The sequence below is a fragment of the Lepidochelys kempii genome, chromosome 5 (genome assembly GCF_965140285.1).
Source record: "Lepidochelys kempii isolate rLepKem1 chromosome 5, rLepKem1.hap1, whole genome shotgun sequence".
Lineage (NCBI taxonomy): Eukaryota > Metazoa > Chordata > Testudines > Cheloniidae > Lepidochelys > Lepidochelys kempii.
Window position 1 is genome coordinate 104,948,367 of NC_136384.1, and position 21,484 is coordinate 104,969,850.

The 21,484-nt window shown below is 39.3% G+C and overlaps 1 protein-coding gene across 19 annotated transcripts in view; it reads left to right on the forward strand.

Annotated features, from left to right (window-relative positions):
• The window catches only part of KDM4C (lysine demethylase 4C), a 437,490-nt gene that overhangs the window by 343,631 nt on the left and 72,375 nt on the right, over positions 1-21,484 (forward strand). For 13 of the 19 annotated variants that reach the window (XR_012159108.2, XM_073345318.2, XM_073345317.2 and 10 more), the window contains one exon: positions 6,291-6,419. The exons of 5 other annotated variants lie outside the window; for them this stretch is intronic. Coding sequence is in view for 13 of the 14 variants with exons in the window: in XM_073345318.2 (XP_073201419.1) it covers positions 6,291-6,419 (129 nt within the window). In the remaining variant the exon portion in view is untranslated. Of the gene's footprint in view, positions 1-6,290; positions 6,420-7,905; positions 8,512-21,484 lie in introns of those variants that run through there. One more of the 19 variants, XM_073345327.2, reaches the window with a different exon arrangement.

The window sequence follows — 21,484 nt, forward strand, 5'->3', positions numbered from 1 at the left end:
GGACACAAATCTGACATCAAGAATCATTACATTCAAAAACCTGTAGAAGAACACTTCAGCCTCTCTGGTCACTCAGTAACAGACTTAAAGGTGTGAATAGAGACTGGGAGTGGCTGGGTCATTACACAAATTGAATCTATTTCCCCATGTTAAGTGTCCTCACACCTTCTTGTCAACTGTCTGAAACGGGCCATCTTGATTATCACTACAAACGTTTTTTTTCTCCTGTTGATAATGGCTCATCTTAATTAATGAACCTCTTAGAGTTGGTATGGCAACTTCCACCTTTTCATGTTCTCTGTATGTATATATATCTTCTTACTATATGTTCTATTCTATACATCTGATGAAGTGGGCTATAGCCCACGAAAGCTTATGCTCAGATAAATTTGTTAGTCTCTAAGGTGCCGTAAAATATTGTTTATATGCCAGGTGGCCAAATTAGGATTGTTGGAGCATTCTTAACATTTGGAACTTCCTGCCTTTTGGGTGACTGATAACTTAACTTTTTCATTGCATTATCACTCCTTCTTTATTTTATTTTTTTTAAATAAATTTCTCATGTTTATTTTTAAGGAAAAAAAAGAAAAATTCTAAACTGTTTCAGTTGCAGAACATACAGATTCCACTGACTTTGAACAAATTTGATTAAGCTATATTTGGTGTGGTGGTGGACTGTGGAACTTAACAGACTGGATGTACTGTTGCTGGGGAATTCTAGTCCTAGTTACTAGGATTCCGGAAGAGGGAAATCAAAGGAGGGGCTGCTTGGAGGTCCATCCTGAGCCCACCAGGCGGTGTCCTGGAGGTGGTGGTTGCATGACAGAAATGTTTCCAAATCAGTATTTTTAAAGCTTTTCATTCCATTATAAGTTATGATATTTTCAATTTTTATACTGATTTGGGATGAAAACTGAATTGGTTGAAATATCAGGATTTCCACTTTCCAGTATTATCCTCAAAGGGAAATGTCCAACCTGATTAAACTGCTGAATCCTCTTTAAACTGTAACAGTAATTTAGTGGAGCTGTAGTGTAAGCAATTTCTTAATGCCCAGTAGTCTGAGTTGCTTTCTATTGAACAGTGTGAATGCCATATAAACTTGGTAATTTTAATATGTTAATGGCTTCAAAACTACTGAACTAATTTTCTTCAGACTTGGCTTATTTTTTAAGTTCCAGTCAGATCTACAGAAAAGCTTCTGCAAGTTTGAAATTCCTAGCTTATGGGTACAGTTTTTGAAAGCACATTAGTAACTTAGGAGCAGAAGTCCCATTTTCAAAAGTGACATAGGCACTTGGGCTTGTAAGTGCCTAAGGGGCACATTTTTAGACTTTTGTAGGTGTCTAACTACATTGAAAATAATGGGAATTAGCTGCCTACATACTTGTAAAAATCTGGCCCTAAATCACTTTTGAAAATGGGACTTGGGCTCTTATAGTCTCTTAAACACTTTTGAAAATTTAGGTAAGTAGGGCCATATCTGCACTGCCCTGCAGTTTGAACTACGGGAGTGTGAATAGCAGTTTGCACTAAAGTGCTGCACTGTAACTCCCCCATGTGGAGGCTGCAGGCAAAGTCATTTTTGAGTTATGGAACAAAATTTCTGAAGGGAATATGAGGCAATAGGGTCTGGATGAATGGGAACAGAATTCAGACCCTGGCTCTAACCCTGGCTATGCCATTAATTTGCTGTGTTTCATTTAGGTAAGTCACTTTCTAACTACACCTCAATTTCCCTATAGGCGATAACACCTGTCTTGATTGGGTGTTGTAAAGGTTAGTTGGTTAATGGCTGTGTAGTATTTTGAACATGTATTGTGCTATGGATTATTGTGAGTGCTTAGATACTGCAGTGATGGGTTCTGTATGAATCTGTAAAATAGAGAGTTGTGGGTTGTTCATGCCCTAGTAACTTAAAATGAGTAAACTATGTTTGTTTCAAACTTCCAAACAAAAAATCCTCTATTGGTTTGAAATGAAACTTGGAAGGTTTCAGTCCAAAGGAATTTGATTGAGAAATGAGCAATTTACGGAGGGTGGTTTAAAATGGATAAGTGTATGTGTCTGTGTGTGTGCGTTTGCACACATGCACAATGACATACATATAATAAGTAATAGGAACCAAAAGCCCCTGATCTCTGCTGTGAACAGAGATGTTCAACTCATGCCCTGGATGAGAAAGAAGGAGAGAGAGATTACGCTAGGACTACGTTTATAATGAGGTTATCTAATGATAACATAAACCATGAGAGCAAAGCTTGATTACATGTCACCACAAATGCTAGATAAAAATGCAACTTCTTAATGCAGTATCGAGAGCAGGGGTTTCTTTTATAGTAGTTGAGTACATATGAAAACTAGAGATGTTTAAAATCGATTTTAAAAAAAATCATCCATCATCTTACATCACTTATTGTCCCATCGGTCAGTTTTTCTATTTGTACTGGAGCATATATCAATTTAAGTTACAAGAATACACCCCATAAATGTATTATTTAATCTTCTAGAAATTTCCATTTCCATAAGTCGTAAATTCTTGTGAAGATATCTTCTTGGGATGTTGGATATATTTACATGAAATACATTTTAAAGACTCTCCACCAATGTCAGCAAGCACACTTAGGTATCTTTGTTTCATACCTTTATCCCTGTGAGTCAGTCATTCCCAGTGTTTGTGGACTTCTGCCTGCTTTGGGCAGAGAAAAATACAAAACTGGAAACTGAACACAAGGAGGATTTTTACATTTTAAACATTTAGGGTTGGGCTGTTAAACATTTGCAGCCAAATTTTTCTGTCTCTGCTTTCTATTAGATGGCACATTGGTGATTGGTGAAGGGTGGGCACAGTTTAGATTGCAAGCTTGAGAATCAGCCTTCAGGAACAGAAATCAGTCTTTCATTTCCTCCCATAAGAAGCTGTAGAGTCTGACCGCTGCTTGCAATGGCAGTTGCATGAGACTCTTGGAGCTGGAAGAGGGGGCCTGAGGTGAGCAGAAGAATGCAGAGTCAAATGGAGTGGCTTCAAAGGTAGTACTGATTTTAAAGAGAAAAGAATGGGAGAATGTCTGTTGCAAGTCTTGGATTCCTGCCAGGAGGTACCTTATTTCCAAACTGGCAGTAGGTCTCAGCAGGTTCCCCTCATCTGCAGCTGCCAGGAAAAGGAAGTGGAGGCCTGCTGAGAACCTGTAGTCTGAAGGGAAGAGACTGGCTCAAGAGAATACAGTTCTCCCTATGTTTGCAGTGTGGCTCTTTAAAAGCAATTCACTCCCTCCCTCTGTTTAGCTCACTCTTGCATCCCACCCCATCTTAGAGAGATATGTGGTCTTTTAGGTAGACCACATATCTCTATAAGGTACTGGATGTGTACCATAGATCAATGTCAGTACCTTGAATTGTACCCAGAACTGAATAGTAGAATTCTCCACTTTGGAAACGTGGCATAATTGCCTCCATATGTCTCCACCTATATGTGAAGCGGCAAAGGTGACAGCATATATGACAGAGAGCCCTCTTGGCAGATGGCGATTGCCCAACATTACCCTCTGCTACTTCTGAGAGGAAAGTTGAGTGTGATTTATTTATTTTTTTTGTTCATTCCACCAGGGTCCATGAGTGAGACGACAAAATCTCATGGTCAAACACAGAAAAGAGAAAATTATAAATGTCTTTTCATTAAATTAACATCTGTTGTGAGATATTGCAAACATTTAAGCAATAAAGAACAAAAGATATTAAAAAAACTAGGGACTAAATGGAGCTACTATAAGGTGAGTGCATAACTGGTTGGAAAACTGTTCCCAGAGAGTAATCATCAGTGGTTCACAGTCAAGCTGGAAGGGCATATCAAGTGGGGTCTGGCAGGGATCCGTTCTGGGTCCGGTTCTGTTCAATATCGTCATCAATTATTTAGATAATGGCATAGAGAGTACACTTATAAAATTTGTGGACAATGCCACGCTGGGGGGGGGGGGTTGCAAGTGCTTTGGAGGATAGGATGAAAATTCAAAATTATTTGGACAAACTGGAGAAATCATCTGCCTAGGAAAGAGTACTACAGAAAAGGATCTGGGCGTCATAGTGGCTAACAAGCTAAATATGAGTCAACAGTGTAACACTGTTGCAAAAAAAAGCAAACAGCATTCCCTGATGTATTAGCAGGAGTGTTATAAGCAAGACATGCAAAGTAATTCTTCGACTCTACACTGCGCTGATTACGCCTCAATTGGAGTGTTGTGTCCAGTTCTGAGCACCACATTTCAGGAAAAATGTGGACAAATTTGAGAAAGTCCAGAGAAGAGCAACAAAAATGATTAAAGTTCTAGAAAACATGACCTGTGAGGGAAAATTGGGTTTGTTTAGTATGGAAAAGAGAAGACTGAGAGGGGACATGATGATAGTTTTCAAGTACATAAAAGGTTATTACAAGAAGGAGGGAGAAGAATTGTTGTTCTTAACCTCTGAGGATAGGACAAGAAGCAGTGGGCTTAAACTGCAGCAAGGGAGGTTTAGACTGGACATTAGGAAAAACTTCCTAACTGTCAGAGTGGTTAAGCACTGGAATAAATTGCCTAGGGAGGTTGCAGGATTTTTAAGAGCAGGTTAGACAAACACCAGTCAGGGATGGTCTAGATAATACTTAGTCCTGTCGTGAGGGCAGGGGACTGGACTAGAAGATCTCTCGAGGTCCCTTCCAGTCCTACAAATCTACAGTATTCTATCAAGAAGAAGACTATGACCAGTGCCTTGAAAAGAACTTGCCAAATTATACAATCATCTGCTTTGGACCTCATACTCGTAGTAGGAGATCTGTTGTCCAGCTATACGGAAAGGAGGACAGGAGACACCTGTTATGGATTTAATCAGGCTGCAACTTTACTTTAGATGCCTGGGACTACCCGGCAGATAAAAGTGTACAGTGCAGGTAAACCCTGTTTATTTTGTAATTACCGGGAAGGGGGGAAGGCTTCCACCAGCTCCCCCTCCTTTTCCATTCACGTCCCTCCAGCAAATGCATTGCTGGGACTTTACCATCCACACACCCCCTTCATAGGAGGGGTAAGGTGGGCTATAAGAAAGGGGGTTGGCTCCCTGCCATTCCAACCATAGGAGTCCCAAACCCCACACCGTTCCATTCCTTTAACCAGAACCTCCTTTTTAAGTCCTTTACCAGGCCATTTATCTGGGCACTGGATGCCTTCCCTATGGAGTATCTGCACTGGACATCCGCCACAAGGAGGCGCCACTAGTTAGGTTGGCTACCTTCCCCTCCCCCTTTCCCTCCCTCCTTCCCCCCACTGCTGCCTTGCCTGCTGTGTGGAGAAAGGGGTTTCCTTTAAAGCCTTTCACCCTTACATTCCAAGAGGGTGAGACAGTGCTGCAAAGCTGACCACTACCTTTTTTGCAGCAGTTTCTGACCTTGTTTCCCACACCTGCAGCCATAAACCACTACTGTCTTCCTCCACAAGACTGGACAACGGCCCGCCTGCTTTTAGTGCAGGGCAGTCATTCTCATTCAAGTGTAGTTAAACAAACAAGGTTACAAAACATCACAGTTGACATTACATTCTAAAGACCTGATCCTGTGAGCCCTTATTCTCCTACTGATGTCATTCTCTTAACAGAATTGAGGATTTAGTTACCTACATCATCCATTTGAATCATAGAATATCAGAGTTGGAAGGGACCTCAGGAGGTCATCTAGTCCAACCCCCTGCTCAAAGCAGGACCAATCCCCAGTTTTTGCCCCAGATCCCTAAATGGCCCCCTCAAGGATTGAACACAGAACCTGGGTTTAGCAGGCCAATGCTCAAACCACTGAGCTATCACTCCCCCCCGATTATGGGGAAAATAAAATAACTACCATTATTACATATATGGAGTGGCTGCTACTTGAAATTTGCTCAGTAAGTTTAATAATTCCATCCTAGTAATGTACTTCAGTTTTGTGCCTTTTTATTGTTAGGTATTTTACCCTAACAATAACATACAGTTACTTCAGGTATTACATTTTTCAAACTGCTCTTCCGCTGAGACCACCATCTGATATTATTCCTTTTTAATCTCCTTCAGAAATGTGTTTGGTAATTCTTTGTCCCAAAGTAGGTATCGTTTTTTCTGCATACCTCACACAAACTTCAACTGGATTTAATACTGCTCTTTCAACTCAACATTTATAAAACCGTGTTTAACTTTAGACAAATTTCTCTCTTTTATTTTTAGTACTTGAGCTAACATCAGAAAGCAAAAGCAGGTCAGGGCCTTTGAATTTCACATCTTTAATTTTACAGGCCGCAGCATGGATATCTGATAAAGTGAAGTACTCCACATCTGCCGATGTGGACGGAGTACTCCACATCTGCAGATTTCTCCACTGCCTTTCACATGGGGACCCTGAAACTTTTCTTCGTATAAATGAGGTAATCTGTTGGACCCCATTCTAAAGCATTTGCAGTTAATTTTTCTTTGTCAATTCTTCTATGTCAATAGAAAGCCAAACAGCTGTGCTGTTGCTGTCAAGAAACCCCTCAAGGGAGTTGGTGTCAAGCAAGTTGACTGCTTCCTGCCTCAGCCCATGGCTCTCCATGAATTTTCTCAAGTCTCTGCTATGCAAAAAATATCTAGAAAAGAACTTACGAATCTGCCCAAGGGTCCTGACCTAAAGGAGAGAGCCAAATTTAAACTCTGATTTCCTTTCCTAAAACTTCAGACGGAGGCCTCCTCTGCTGAGAGCACACTAACAGCCATGTTGAGTGAAAGATAGGAGAGAGAGCTGACTACTCCTCACTAAGTGAGACTTAGGAGATTTGGGTTTCCCAAGAAATATTGATAGCAGATATGGGAACCATTAAACCTGCTAACATTAGCACCGACACTAAAAATGGCCATTGCCAAAATAAGGTAAACTCTTGAAACCAGACTTATGAACTGGAATAAGGTAAACTTGACATTGACACATATCTTCATATAATCAAGCAGATTTTGTGTTAAACTGAACATAACATAAGAACATCCATACTGGGTCAGACCAAAGGTCCATTTAGCCCAGTATCCTGTCTTCTGACAGTTGCCAATGCCAGGTGTCCCAGAGGGAATGAACAGAACAGGTAATCACCAAATGATCCATCCTGTCACCCATTCCCAGCTTCTGGCAAAGAGAGGCTAGGAACACCACCCCTGCCCATCCTGGCTAGTAGCCATTCATGGATCTGTCCTCCATGAATTTATCTAGTTCTTTTTTGAACCCTGTTATATTCTTGGCCTTCACAACATCCTCTGGCAAGGAGTTCCGCAGGTTGACTGTACATTGTGTGAAAAAATACTTTTTTGTTTGTTTTAAACCTGCTGCCTATTAATCTCATTTGGTGGCCTCCTAGTTCTTGTGTTATGAGAAGGAGTAAATAACACTTCCTTATTTACTTTCTCCACATGAGTCGTGATTTTATAGACCTCTATCATATCCCCCCTTAGCCGTCTCTTGTCCAAGCTGAAAAGTCCCAGCCTTATTAATCTCTTCTTATACGGCAGCTGTTCCATACCCCTAACCATTTTTGTTGCCCTTTTCTGAACATTTTCCAAGTCCAATACATCTTTTGTGAGAATACTGCCCACACTATTCAAGATGTGGGCGTACCATGGATTTATATACTAGCAATATCATATTTTCTGTCTTATTATCGATCCCTTTCTTAATGATTCCCAACATTCTGTTTGCTTTTTTGACTGCCGCTGCACCTTGAGTGGATGTTTCCAGAGAACTATCCACAATGACTCCAAGATCTTTCTTGAGTGGTAACAGCTAATTTAGACCCCATCATTTTATATGTATAGTTGGGATTATGTTTTCCAATGGGTATTACTTTGCATTTATCAACATTGAATTTCATCTGCCATTTTCTTTCCCAGACACCCAGTGTTGAGAGATACTTTTGTTACTGAAATCCAAAATGGAAGATCTAGAAAATCAGAGCTGCTGTTCCAACTAATGTATTGTTGGGATCTCAGAGGATTTAGAAAGATCAGATATAGTATCCTTTACAAACTGCCTTCTACAGTCAGCTTGTTAACAGCAAGCTCCCATCCCTGACCCTCAGATAAAATGAACTCATCAGCCCTTTAGGCCAAAACCTATGGGTAAGTCAGGCAAAAAACCACGAACAATTATACTAAAATTCCTAAGATTTGCAGTTAAAAGAAGAATGCTGCAAGTATCTCAGAAAGTTTTAAAAAAGAGATGTTCATAAAATGCATTTTTATATGTATGCCAGCATAGAAATGACGGTCAAATATCGATCCTCCCTGATCACATATGCTATTCAGCTGACCTGGTCAACTGATTTTCTTCCAAGATGATAAACATTAATTCTTTAAAGACACAGAGGAACTAGAGGCACAACTTCTGGTCCTGGAGCCTTTCCAGATCTCATTGAAGTAATGAGTCCTGACTTACATTGAAGGTCTCATCAAGTTATGAAGACTTTTTGTTTTATGCCATTATGGATGGTTATTTCTGCATCCTGGTTACAGATCTTTTCTGAGAGTCATCTCTTCCCATTACGAAGTACTGTTTTTGTTTAGGGTTTGCCTTTTGCAACTTTTGTGGTGAACAATAGGCATAAATTAATTTTGTCCTAACTGGTTCCCTCTTTGGATGTCATAATTTATTATTTTCTGTAAATCAGTGAGTGAATGTGTTCTGTATTATAGATAAAGAATATGTTTTCCTTTGAGGAAGTAAAAAATAGCCTACTGCAATATTTCCTATGTCCACTCAGAGATCTCTGATCTCTTTGGCTACAAAAGAGACAACTCTTACTCCTGCCTGTTTGTTTTGTGGATTCCTTCTTTTGTCTGGTATTGTCCTCAATTGTGATATTGTGACAATAGTTATTTTGTGGCCTTAATTCTTTTAGATCTGGATTTCTTACTGTTTACCTGCAAACCAAAAAAGTAGAAGGTAATGGGCTTGAGAATGCTGTAAAGGAATTATACTACCAACATTGACACTCCTGATGTAGGTTCAAGAACTTTCTGGGATGCCGCAAAATAAGTTCTCCATGGAATCTTAATTATAATTATTGAGGGATATAAGAAAGTTCCTGTGAGCTCAATAGCTGACGTTACTTCATCCTAAGAAATATAGAGTCAAAACAGAAAAAAATCACTAAGAAGTATCTTTCTGAACCTGCCTTCGTGAAGATAATTAAAATCAGAGCTGTAATCAGTACACAAGAAACCAGCCAAATTGAACGTGTTCATAGGATCATAAATATTTGTATTTTTGATAAATCCAACAAATCTGACAAAGTGTTCGCTTGGAAACTGTGCAAACAAAAATTAAACTTTAAACACAGTAGGTTAAAGATCCAAATTTGATATGAGCTGCCTACTTTCTATAATCTCTACATTACTATGAAGGGGAAAGCAGACACCTCACCATTTCTAGCATTATGCTTCCCAAGTTCTACCATGCAAAGATAGAAAGCCTCAGTGCTGCCACTTTTCCTAAAGAGAGAGAGAGAGAGAGAGAGTACGATCTGAGACTTGGCTAATGAGGATCCCTCAGGACCTTATGGCTTTGCAGTGGCATTTTATTAATCAATGGCAGATCACTTAACTCCAAGCCTCAGTAGAGTCTCCTCTCAGGGCTTCTCCCAGACCGTTGGTACCAGGTGACAATTACTCTGTGCTCAAAGTAAGGCTACTCACTAGAGTCTTATGCTAATTACAATCCTATTGCACTCCTCAAAGCAGAGGTCAAGATTGTCTAAATTGCTCAGACTAATGTCCTAATTATTTAAATTTTATCAGATGGAATTTGTCAATGACAGTCTTGACAATGTTGTGCTGACTGGTAAATATTCCCCAGTAGGTACAATTGAAGGCTGATCACACCTTAATTGTATTTCTGAATCCAGAAAAGACTTTGACTGGGTCGAGCAGTCACTTCTGTTCAACCTTATGAGGCCTCTGGGTTCAGGGGTAAGTGTAAAATACCTTGATCTTCTGATAACTATTGACCCTTCCCCATTATAGACTGTAAAGGATATTTTGTCCGAAGTATCAATAAGTCTGTCTGTCTGGGTGGACAATTCTGTCATTTGTCTGGGCTTTATTAATATCGCCAACATGATAGCTTTTCCTTATACAGTTTTTATGTACCATACCTCCATGTTATATCCCTTATTATTTTTTTATTTTTCTGCAGAGTGATTACTAAATTTTGTAAGGCAGAATAAGAAACCTAAGATAGGATGGAATACTACTTGTAGCTTCAGCAAAGTGGGGATACTTGCCCTACCTTCTTAATTTTGGGTTGCTATGCTTAGGAGAATAACCCTCTTGAATGCTTGACTGCTTCATGTTTTATATACACTCGATATTAATGGAAAATGGCCTAAAAAGAGCACCTAATGTAACTTACAAGTTGCCAGGATTGAGCATCTGTTAGACACTGGAATTTATCAGGATTACACCCTCTGTCTTGTTCAGCATGGAAGCTTGGGTGAAAGACCAAAATGAAAGCAGGGTTTCCTAATGTTTTTTCCCATTCACACCCCTTAAAATGTATTATGTCAGAAGGTCTTATCTTATCTCATTGCTGATCTTTCTGAATGTAGCAAAATGAAATTTTCTTGGTCACCATAAAGGGAAAATCTTTCAGAACATGGAAGAAAGTGTGAAAATAACCTGTAAAGCTGGTCTTCTTTTTCAATATTTGGAAAACTGAGATGAAAAACAAAATTGCCCCTTTTCATGCAAAGGCAGAAGCCACTATTCTTGTACATGGTACAACCAGGAGTTTTATATCATAAACGTATAGCTGCTCAGTCACTTTATATCACATGAGAAATCAATTGTATTTGACTGCATTGGAGACAGACTTCAGAATTAAATGGACATAGGCAGATAAAATTGCTGTTAAAAGATTTATGAAGACATACTCTATTTCTAATTCTATTAGAGAATTCCAAATCTGTATAAGATTTACATCTCCTCAGCTCTTCTTCATACAATTAACCCAGTCGTGTCTCATCTTTGTTGGAAGGGGCTGGTGTCAGTTTAGATCATTTGCTCACTTATGATGGCTCTGCCTGAAGGTTTAGTCATTTTAGTCAGCAATTCAATAATGTACCTTGGAGATAACTGGCATACAACTATCCCTTACCCTAAAGATTTCCGCTAGGAATACCCTCTCTGCTCCTTTAACAAGTATCTATGCACATTATTTCATGACGGTAGTTAGAAATCAGATTGCCTGTAAGCAGAATCTTGCAGCTCTCACCTCCATATTGGATATGTCTGGTTGTATTAGAAACATTACGGTAATGGAAAAATTTAGACTTGGTTTCACAGTAAGAAGGCTCAGCTGTCCCTAAGCACCACAATCTCCATACATTTTTGGCATTAACTTAAAACTTAATCGGTTCAGTTCACACATACACTCACATTTTACAAACTTTTATCCTCTGTAATCCAACTCAGTTACAGTGTTTTGAATTTATTTTAAAAATTTTGTGCTATTATATATCATTAATATTAACTCTTTGTGTAGACTGAACTTTTATTAAAATCACATTACTCTTATCATTAAAATAATAGTGCTGAACCGTATGCCTTACACTAATGTAGCAATTATCACTTGAGGTATAAATATATGTACCTTTTCTTTTCTTTTCTTTTCTTTTCTAACCATTAAAAAAACCCCATAAACTAACAAGAATGGGCTTATCCACTCCTTTGTGTATGAAGAGATCAAGGATGTGAATGATTTTCAGTGATTTCCTGATGCCTCTTCACCGTAGTGCAGATTTTTTCAGTCTTTGAAACTCTGGCTTCCTGCTCCTTCAGCTCAATTTCAGTATCTTCCATCTTTCATTGTCTGCCCAGATTATTGGTTTGAGGTGTCATTCTCTCCATTTTATCTTCCTCAAGTCCTTTTGCTATTGATATATCGGATGATTTTAAACATATTTATCCAAAATGTATTTGAGGGGGATGGAAAATCACAAATCCAAAGGTCATGAGCCCTAGGATACATTATGGAGGAGGAGTAGAAAGAGGAAGGATGATTGGAGAGAGCAAAGGACTGAGAGTTAGTGTTTCTAGACCAATTACAGATTTTTTTGTCTAACTGTGGGAAAATCCATAAAGATGCTATATGAAGGAATATAGTATACATTTTAATATACACAGCACTAGGACAGTACTTATTTCACCAATATGTCATGTATTTTGTGTCTCAGCTCTACAGCAATATTACAGATTTTTTTGTGAGAAACCAGATAGTAATGCTGTTTTGCATATTCTAGTGTTATGCATTTTTTTCTCTTTCGTCAACCAGTGGCCACGCATATCATGTATTAAAAAAACAGACATTTATTTGATCATCCGTTTCCAAAGCATATGACAGATAAATGAGTGTGACAGCCACTAATTTGACCATTGTTATCATCTTATTATCATTTACTTCTTGATGTAACTTAGTGACAGTATTAATTGCATGCGTCTAATAATGCAACTTCAACACATCTTTTGCAGTAGATAGAATGGTCCAGCTGTTTGTCATGTTTCAGCTAGTCTGGACCAGGGGAGACAAACACTTTTAATATCTTAGAAGAGCCTCTACATTACCCAAAGTAGTTATGAATACAGATTATATTGCTGCATGATTTCTTGTGTGTTAGTTTGCTGACCGATTTGTTTCACACCTATAAAGTTGAATAACTGTGACTAACATATAATCATGTGTCAGAGAAATAGCTGCTGACTGTACAGTTTTACAAAATACAGTTATATTCCATTCTACATATCTCCTAGTAAATTATAATTATCCAATCAAGTAGTGCCAAATACAGGTATGTGACTCTGATCTGTCTCTTTTATACTCCCCTTCAAAGTAAAGAGAACAAAATAAAAGCTCAAAGATCACAAGATCAGAGGTATTAGATATTCTCACATGCAAACAGAGGACATAAAAAGTGTGTGTGGGGGGACTATAGTTCAAGACTCTGATAAAGGATAATAGTGATTAGACAGCAGACAATAACAATATTTATGAAAAATAATAAACTTTTGATCCTTCTCATCCACATGAAAGGAAATTTGAAATAGCAGACAGGTTTTTTAAGTTGAAGGTCTGAAAAAAAGGATTGAAACATCTTTCAGTACATAAATCTTAAGAAACTGCAGACATCTTAGTTTATAAATTGTATGTACTATCAGTAAGCAAAACTGCAAATGGTTCAATATTTGCAAGTTTTGTCCTAAATGGTGAAAGAAGAGAGAAAGATAACTAAAAAGTAACAGAACCCAAAGCAAAAGAGATTAAATAGTTTAAACTAAAGCTAATAAGAAGTACGATTGCAATTCATAGGTTAGGCATAGATAATAGATACATTACTTAGGAGTTGTTGTGGGCCTTTCTCTGTGGTATGAAAAACTTATAGGCAAATAACTACACTGGATATATTTCAGTTTTATTTCAAGCAGACATCCTTGCAGATATCTCCTGCCCCCAATAACAAGTTTGGATTTTTGCTCTAACCATGAGAATAACCACAGAGTAGGCAAAAAGGAGTTTTATTTTTCCCCATTATATGTCATCAGAGATTATCTGGTTCAGCATTTCTCTAATTTTTTCATTGTACAGACCTCTTGTAAGAGAGAGATCAATCCTCTTATTGGCCATCTCCCCCTCTCATTTCACTAAAGGTCTCCAGATGTTTGGTTGTTAAAACATTTCAAACTGGGAACTCCCATGTTGTCTCCTGACCACTTTCTGAGAACCAGTCATCTAGTTCCTCTGGTGAACTAATTTTTTCTTTGCTTAGTTTTACTGTGGTTATCTGTTATTTAAAGCAAGTTAGGCAGATAAAATGTAGTTGCTGTTTTCCTGCAGATCTTGTTATTGAATAGTGTTTGTACATTAAGGACTGTTCAGGTAGACACAGACAGAAGAAACTTTCCCAGGATTTTTGCACTGTACTATGTTTGTGTTATTGCTAAGTGGAATGCATTACTGTTGCGGTACAAAAAGATTGTATTGGAGGTAGGCTTTACAATAACATATTTTTAGGCACACGAATAGAATTTGGTGTATATAAAGTATCTTTCGTATTCCAAAGATCACTGCAAATCTGTGTTCTACTCTATATCAGTTCTTATGCTGCACATGTCACTGTACTATCTATGAACCTTCCAGTAGTGTAGTAAGTGATGTGACTAATGTCTGCTACATGTGGTTCATTCTTTCTGTCGTCGTATCCCTGAGGGGAGAATTGTGAATGTTAGTGTTGTGTTTTATTTTGTTAGGGGTTTGTTTCTGTTTGTTTAGGGAAGATTTAGCATGGGTTCATGGGCTTAATTGCACTGTGACAGGGTATACAAACCCCACACTGGTGAGGCAAGGGTTAAGGAGTTGTTCTGGATCCAGGAAGCCACACCCCCACACTCCTGCTGGGCATGCTCACAGTGAGGGAGAGTTCAAGAGAGAGCAACTCAGCTCAGTCCAGGCTGACTGAGCAGAAGAGCAACTGGATGCTGTAGCCTCCTACAGAGAAGCTGCAGAGGCTCCAAGAGACTGGGACTAGACCTCACAGTCAAGCTGTCACAGGCCTTCCAACCGCAGGGGCCAAAGATAACAAGTCGCTGCAGAGAGGGGAAGAGGCTCTGGAAAGCAACCTAAGAGGACTCCAAGGAAGACCCGAGGACAGACCATGGCACAGACAGAGGAACAGAAGCAGGGGTAGGAAATGACCCAAGGAACAGGTGTAAGGGCACCACCCCCTAGGCCATGTAGCTGAACCATTAATTTGAAGGGCCCTGGGTTTGAACCCGATGGAGCAGACTTTCACTGTTGGGCGATATTACCACTCAGTCTAGCCACTAGGCAAGGTGCCCATGGACTGTCGCTTTTAGGTGACATTACCACTGACTCCAGCCGCTAGGCAAGGAGGCCATGGACTCTGGCCATTGGGTGACGTAGATCAGAGTATCTCCACTAGGAGATATTGTGGGCCTTGGACACAAAACCCCCCTGACATGCAGCCACAGAAATCATGAAATCAAGGGTGCAAAAACAGGTAAATAAACTCTTCTCTCAACCCAGTGTGGTGGGAAGGAGTCTGAGGGGCCGGTATTGGAGAGCAAGCAGCAGTGGCTTCTGTCTTGGAGGGCTGGGCCCAGCTCTCCACTTCGGTCATTGTGACCCAGTGCGTGGGGTCCCAGCACCACTCAGGTTTGGCACAGCCATCCTTCTGCTTTCCAGCCCTCCCACCCCTGAGATCACCCTTCTACATAAACCTGGAATTAGGGCTGCAGTGGCAGCACGGAGGGTGCTGCTGTGGGTGGTGAGTGCCCCATCTGCAATTTAGTCTAGTATCACCCATTGAATCGGGAAGTACGTCTGCTCCGCACCACTACTTGTTTATGTTAGAGAAGGCAAAGTCAAAGAAGCACACCTTGGACTTGGAGTGGAAGATAAGATTTGTGGTGGTCCTTAGTTCCTGTGGGAGGTTGTTCCACAGTCTTGAACTGGCCCTCAAGAAAGTTCCATCTCCTGCACTGATGGGATTTACCTTATGGTAAAAAGTTCTAGTGTGTTTGAGGAGCAGAGTGGTCATCAACCTGGTCTTCATCTCAGAGCTTCAGGTGATCTTTTAGATATGATAAACCCAGACCATTGAGCACCTTTGAAGATAAGGACTGAGACCTTAAACTTGATTCAGTATTTTATGGGAAGACAATGTAGAGAGTGGAGGAGTAGTCACTATAGTTTCTGTAGGCACATTTGGAACCTTTTGGGGCCTTACTAACAGCTCACACATAGTTTTGGACCTCAGAACCTGTTTTACTGAGAAAACTGTTTACTAGGGAACTGAGGTTATCATCCTTCAAAAAAAAACTCTGTGGGGATCTTTAAGTTTCATTTGGATGATGAACAGAAACATGCAGATAAGTCACATGTGGGAGATCTTTCAGAGAGATGTGTCCTTACATTTCCTTGCCTGTGGGTCTCTGTGTCCTAGAAAGTCTGAAGATCTCATTTGGAACCCATAGGTACAGTTCTAGCTCTTTTTAATTCACCCTTTCCTATATGAGATTCACTCTGCAAGTCAGAAAATCCCATTGAATAACACTGAATTCTTTTAAAAAAGACAATCCCATCATGCAGAACAGATGGAATTTTAAAGGTCTAGGTTTGTAATTGGGTATACGGGAGTCCAAACAGATGTAATCTACAGACAAATGGAACAAGTAGGGTGGTGTATAACAGCTAATAAAGGCATATAAGATTATCTAAATTAAAGAATTAAAATAGCCTCAGCCTACTCTAACTTGCACCTTCTTCCATCCCTCCATCAGGAAATTACACTATCTTAGATTCTACTATACTCACTTACCAGAGTGTAAATTACATCATCTCTGAATTTGGCCAACCGTGTCTATTAAACTTTCTGGGAAAGCGCTTATCTGTTTTAATCTGTTTTAAAACTTGAGGCAACAGCATACAACCATCTCGTTTAAAATTCAGACAGAAAGCACAGAACACTGTGTTTCAAATGTAAGTGTTAATGTAGCTTCTGGGGCTGTACTTCATACTCAGGTTATCCTATTTCTGTATTTCATAGTGATAGTTTTAAAGAACATGATTTTCTTCATTGTAATTCCTCGATCATTACTCTAAGATAGTTTGGGAATAAATATAATTCTTCATAGTAAGTTTTAACTTGTTAGGAAAGGTTTAGTTCGTAGCACTCGGACCTACTGGTGAATTGTTTGAATTGTATATTTCTTATCAGAACACATCACAGATATTTGATATATTTGCAGCTAAATGTCAAATACTGAACAGCCATTTTGTAAGGGGAAAGACTTATTATACAACAAAGTGAGATGTTAGTGTTCTTAAATGCAAAATAAAATAATAAAAACCAATCTGGTTAATAAATAGGCCCAATGTTTGATTACATTGTAAGCATAATATCTCATGTACTGTTAAAATATTTGTTTAGTATCTTAAACTCACTCAAATAGATAAAACTTTAAACTTTTATAATACAAGTAGAAGTGAATGGACTGGCAATGAAAGATGCCAGATGGAATTTAAAGTACTGTATTTATCCACAAGTCATATACTGTTTCGCTGTTGAGAATGCATGCTACTTTGGTAATGTGCATCGACCTCCCCCTGGAGGGACCAGGGGGAGGTTGATGCACATTACCAAAGTAGCATGAGAATGAGAGGTTAACTAAGAGAATGAGAGGTTAACTAAGTCTTCAGATACAGTACTTCGGTACTGAACATTGTCAATCATTTAATCTATTTTGTACTATATATTTTGTACAGACAGATATCTAGCTCCTAAAAATTGGATTTGGTTCAGTAACTCACTTTGCATAGGTAATTTTTGGTCCCTACAGACTTAGGCTTAGATCCTTCGTGGAGATCCATATGGGTCAAACTGTGTGTCTACATGGAGGCCTATTGAAGTTGTTGGGGCTCTTTGTGAGCACAGAGGTCTGCCTTCATGGAGTCACAAAAACGTTGTGTAAGAAAATTCCCAGCCAGCTCTATCAGGTACTTGGAGTAGTTCTGGAATAGTGAACAAATCATAAAATATTCCTTTTAGCCATCCAGCTCCCTCTCTTCGTCCATTCAGTCCTATACAACTTTATTGCCTTGACTACTTTTTGCTTTTCATCCCTTGACTTAAATGCAGGTCGAATATTTTAGTGGAAGAGGCTAACTATTACCGTTCACCTTCTTGGTGATTATTTTTAATAAAAAGATCAGTGGAGTCCTAGGTTTAATGTAATTTTTAATGAAATAATGAGCTTCCTGACTACTGAAGACTGAGCCTTGTCTGATTTCTGGAATGATGAACTGACTCTGTCAACATTTGCAATCTAGTCTTGTGAAATATTTCGCCGTGAAAGCTTAATTCTCATTCTTTATTTATGAAAGCAGTGGTAGCATCACAACATGTTATAATACAAGTGCTATTTTTTGCGATTTATTTTAATGAGTGTCACTTTGTGGATGTGTTTAGTAATTGTTGACCCATATTTAATGCTAAAATCTCTATGTGTTCTGAAATGTAATAAATCAGTCATATTTAAAAATAAAAATAAAAATCAACCAACAATACCTCTTTGCAGTTGTCTTCTACCTAGGAAAGTGCAATGATCTCAGAGCTGCCAATAGACAGCTGTTAATAGTAGGGCAAGGCAATAGGAGTGGTTTAACCCTGCTGTTTTGCAATCATTTTTTAAAGATTCTTTATGTGTTTGTTAAAAGTGTGAATTTAAACTTCTGTAAAATACTAACTCTCTCTGGAGATGTTAAGAAACCTCTGTACCATACTGACTCGCATACATTTGGGAATAAATGAGACAATGCATTGCTTCTGTAGAGCAAGTGTAACCTTAAAGGACGTGTCTTTTGTGCTTATTATTCAGTATGTTAGTGGGGTAATGCACAAGGTTCGGTGAGATCAGAACTAGGATTTAGTAATATTCTTAGAGAGCCATTTAGTTAGGATTCATAGCATAAACCGTATCTCTTTCAACTCACTTGTGTAGACAGTTAAAAGACAAATCAGAAAATTTACCAAAATAGCATATACGTACTACGTTTATGTTAATTACAAAATCAGGGTTTATTGTTACAGTTTTAGGACTGGTAATAAACTAAATAATAAACATCAGGCCACAAGGCTGTAGTTCCTTTTGTAGTTCTGCTAACTGTATAAACTCCGAAAGTGTTCACAGCTCATAGAAAACTAATTTCTTATATCTGAGTCAATATTCTCTTATTATATTTAATATGTACTATTCGAAAGTCAATAGACATGCTTCTGTATCCGGAAAAAAGACTGGGAATTTTATAGATTGTATATGTGTTAGTAAAGATAAGATATTCCCCTCAGTAGGCTACTGTATGAGCCCTGAAATGAAAGAGGCCTTCAAAAATAAAAGCCTAGGATACTAATCAAATGATAGTCTATAGTTAAGGCACAGAACTTGGAGTTAAGAACTCTTGGATTTCCACTTTATGGTGGATGGAATCAGCTGACATTTTGTTTTTATAAAACAGCCATTCTTTGAAAATCCTAACCAAAACCAAATCTTCACACCCCTCAACTGTCCAAAAGAAATCCCAAGAAGATGGGCTTTGTAGTATGCCCTGAAGATTACTTCTGGGGGGAAAGATCAACCCCCAAAAACTTCCCCTGGCTGCAGGAAGCTCTGCACCATGGGGGAAGGGGGGCTTTGACACGGGAGAGTCTGGGTGCAGGGGATGCTGCTTGGTGTGGGGTTTGGGTGTGGCAGGGTCCAGATGCATGGAGGTTGAGTGTACAGGGGGAGCAGCTCCCTGTACAGAGATCCCTCCCCCAACTCGCACACCTGGAACCCCCCTCCACATCAGGAGCCCCCTGCACCCAGAACCCCACACCAAGCCCCCAAACCCTCATCCCACTGAGCCCTACCCCCAGATGCCTCCCACACCTGGACCCCACCCCATTGAGCCCCAACCAGTTGCACCCTGACCTCCCACCCCACCAAGACCCACTCCCGCAGCCCACCTGCCACTGAGCCCTCACCACCTTCACCTGTACTCCCCTGCAGAATCCCATTCCCCCTGAACCCAGAACCCCGCACTGAGCCCCTGTGCATCCAGATTCCCCTCTGCACCCAGACCCCACACCGAGCTGCCTGCATCCAGATTATGCCACATAAAACCTGGTACCCTTGAGGGAATTCTGTGCCAAAAAATTAAAAATTTTAAAATTCTGCAAAGTACTTCATATTTTATTTGTCAAAATAACACTGAAACACAACAACAATATAATCACAGCATTTTCAATTATTTCTGGTCATTTTTAATTTTTGGCGCAGAATTCCCTTGGGAGTAGAAGATCATAAAGTTTAGGTTATTTCAGATTAAGATGTTGATTTTTACCCCTTACGTCCTAAATTTCTTGGGACCCACCTACTTGAGAAGTCACTGCTCTTCTGTGCTGTACTGCCTGTAGTTGCAATAACTCCTGCAGTGTATGAAGGAGGGGAATAGCTGGCAGGGCCCCCTTGATTTTGGAATTCACTTTCCTCCCTAAACTCCAGCTACAAGCCAATGGACAGCCAGCCCAGAGACAGAGGACTGTCATGGGGGTGTTCACAGTGAGACGCTCCAATTAAAAATTGGGTTGCTGCATTGTGTCCTAGCTTCAGTATCAGCCTAATTTAAATTAGTGGTCCTAATCTAACCCTAAAAATGGAAAACAGGCCTAGATTTCAGGAAAACTGGTACGTCCAAAGGAAGGGTTTGCCGCATCCTAACCACATGCAGCTGTAAAATAGCCACCCAGGTCACACTAATCTCCATGCAGTTCCCAATTTATGAACTTTGGTTAAAAAAAAAAGTATTGCAATAGTCCCTCAATCAGGAGATGTAATCTCAGCCATGTCCTCCTGTGGCTTCCTCTAGCCCACTATAATCTCCTCAGCCTTGAGTATCAACCAACTCACACTCATCCAGGTTGCAATCTCACTCAAATGCGGTGGCAAGAAGCATTTGACCCCAAAAAAGAGAAGATCTGTAAGATTCTTTTTACGGACTGTTATTAGAGTGATCTTCTCCATTTGGAATTAGTATTTATGTAGGATATTATTACAACACTAATTTAACCATAAATTCCTTTTCTAAATCCAAAGGCTGAATGGTAATTATACAATTGCTCTAAACATTCCTGAAAAACCTAAATAACCAATTTAATCCGTTGAAATAGTAACAAAACATTGATAAGCGTTTGATCAAGATACTTACAAACAGGTGAAACATAGGGGTGCCTAGACCTATATTGGTTGCTTCAATGTGGTCCAGCAAGTATTAGCAATGAAGCCTTTAAGAGTTTACTGTTTTATACCCTTTATCAAACAAGAGATGTATTTGTCAGTTACTGACTTCAGCTAAAAAATAATTTGAGAGAGTTCACTCTTATTTCCAGTCTTAATCCAGATAAGATTTACAACCTTCTTTCTCCCCAAGGCCTTTCCTCCCTATATCTTTCCCTCCTTCTTTCTGACCAACATTTTTTCCTTTGCATCTGGGTTCACATAGGCCCTAATTTTTTAGATAACACTGGTATATGGGTGGGAAGGTCCATGTTGGCTCTTTTTAAGACATTCTCTTTGTCTTATTTAAAACCATCTGCAGTCACCCCTGTTGGTCAAAGGCCTTCTTTTTAGAAACTTCCCCTTATTTTATTGTTATTCTTTGAACCAGACGTCTTTCCTACTTCATTCCTTCTGCTCTTATAACTCATTGCTGTCATGGCCTTTCTTTTACTTGCTAGTTAGGTCTTTTCTTTACAACATATATTTCTCTAACCAAATTTAAGCTAACCTTAATTATCTAATTTTATATTTATTCTACATTTCTCCTATTACTACTTTCCCCTCCTTTATGACTGCAGCTACC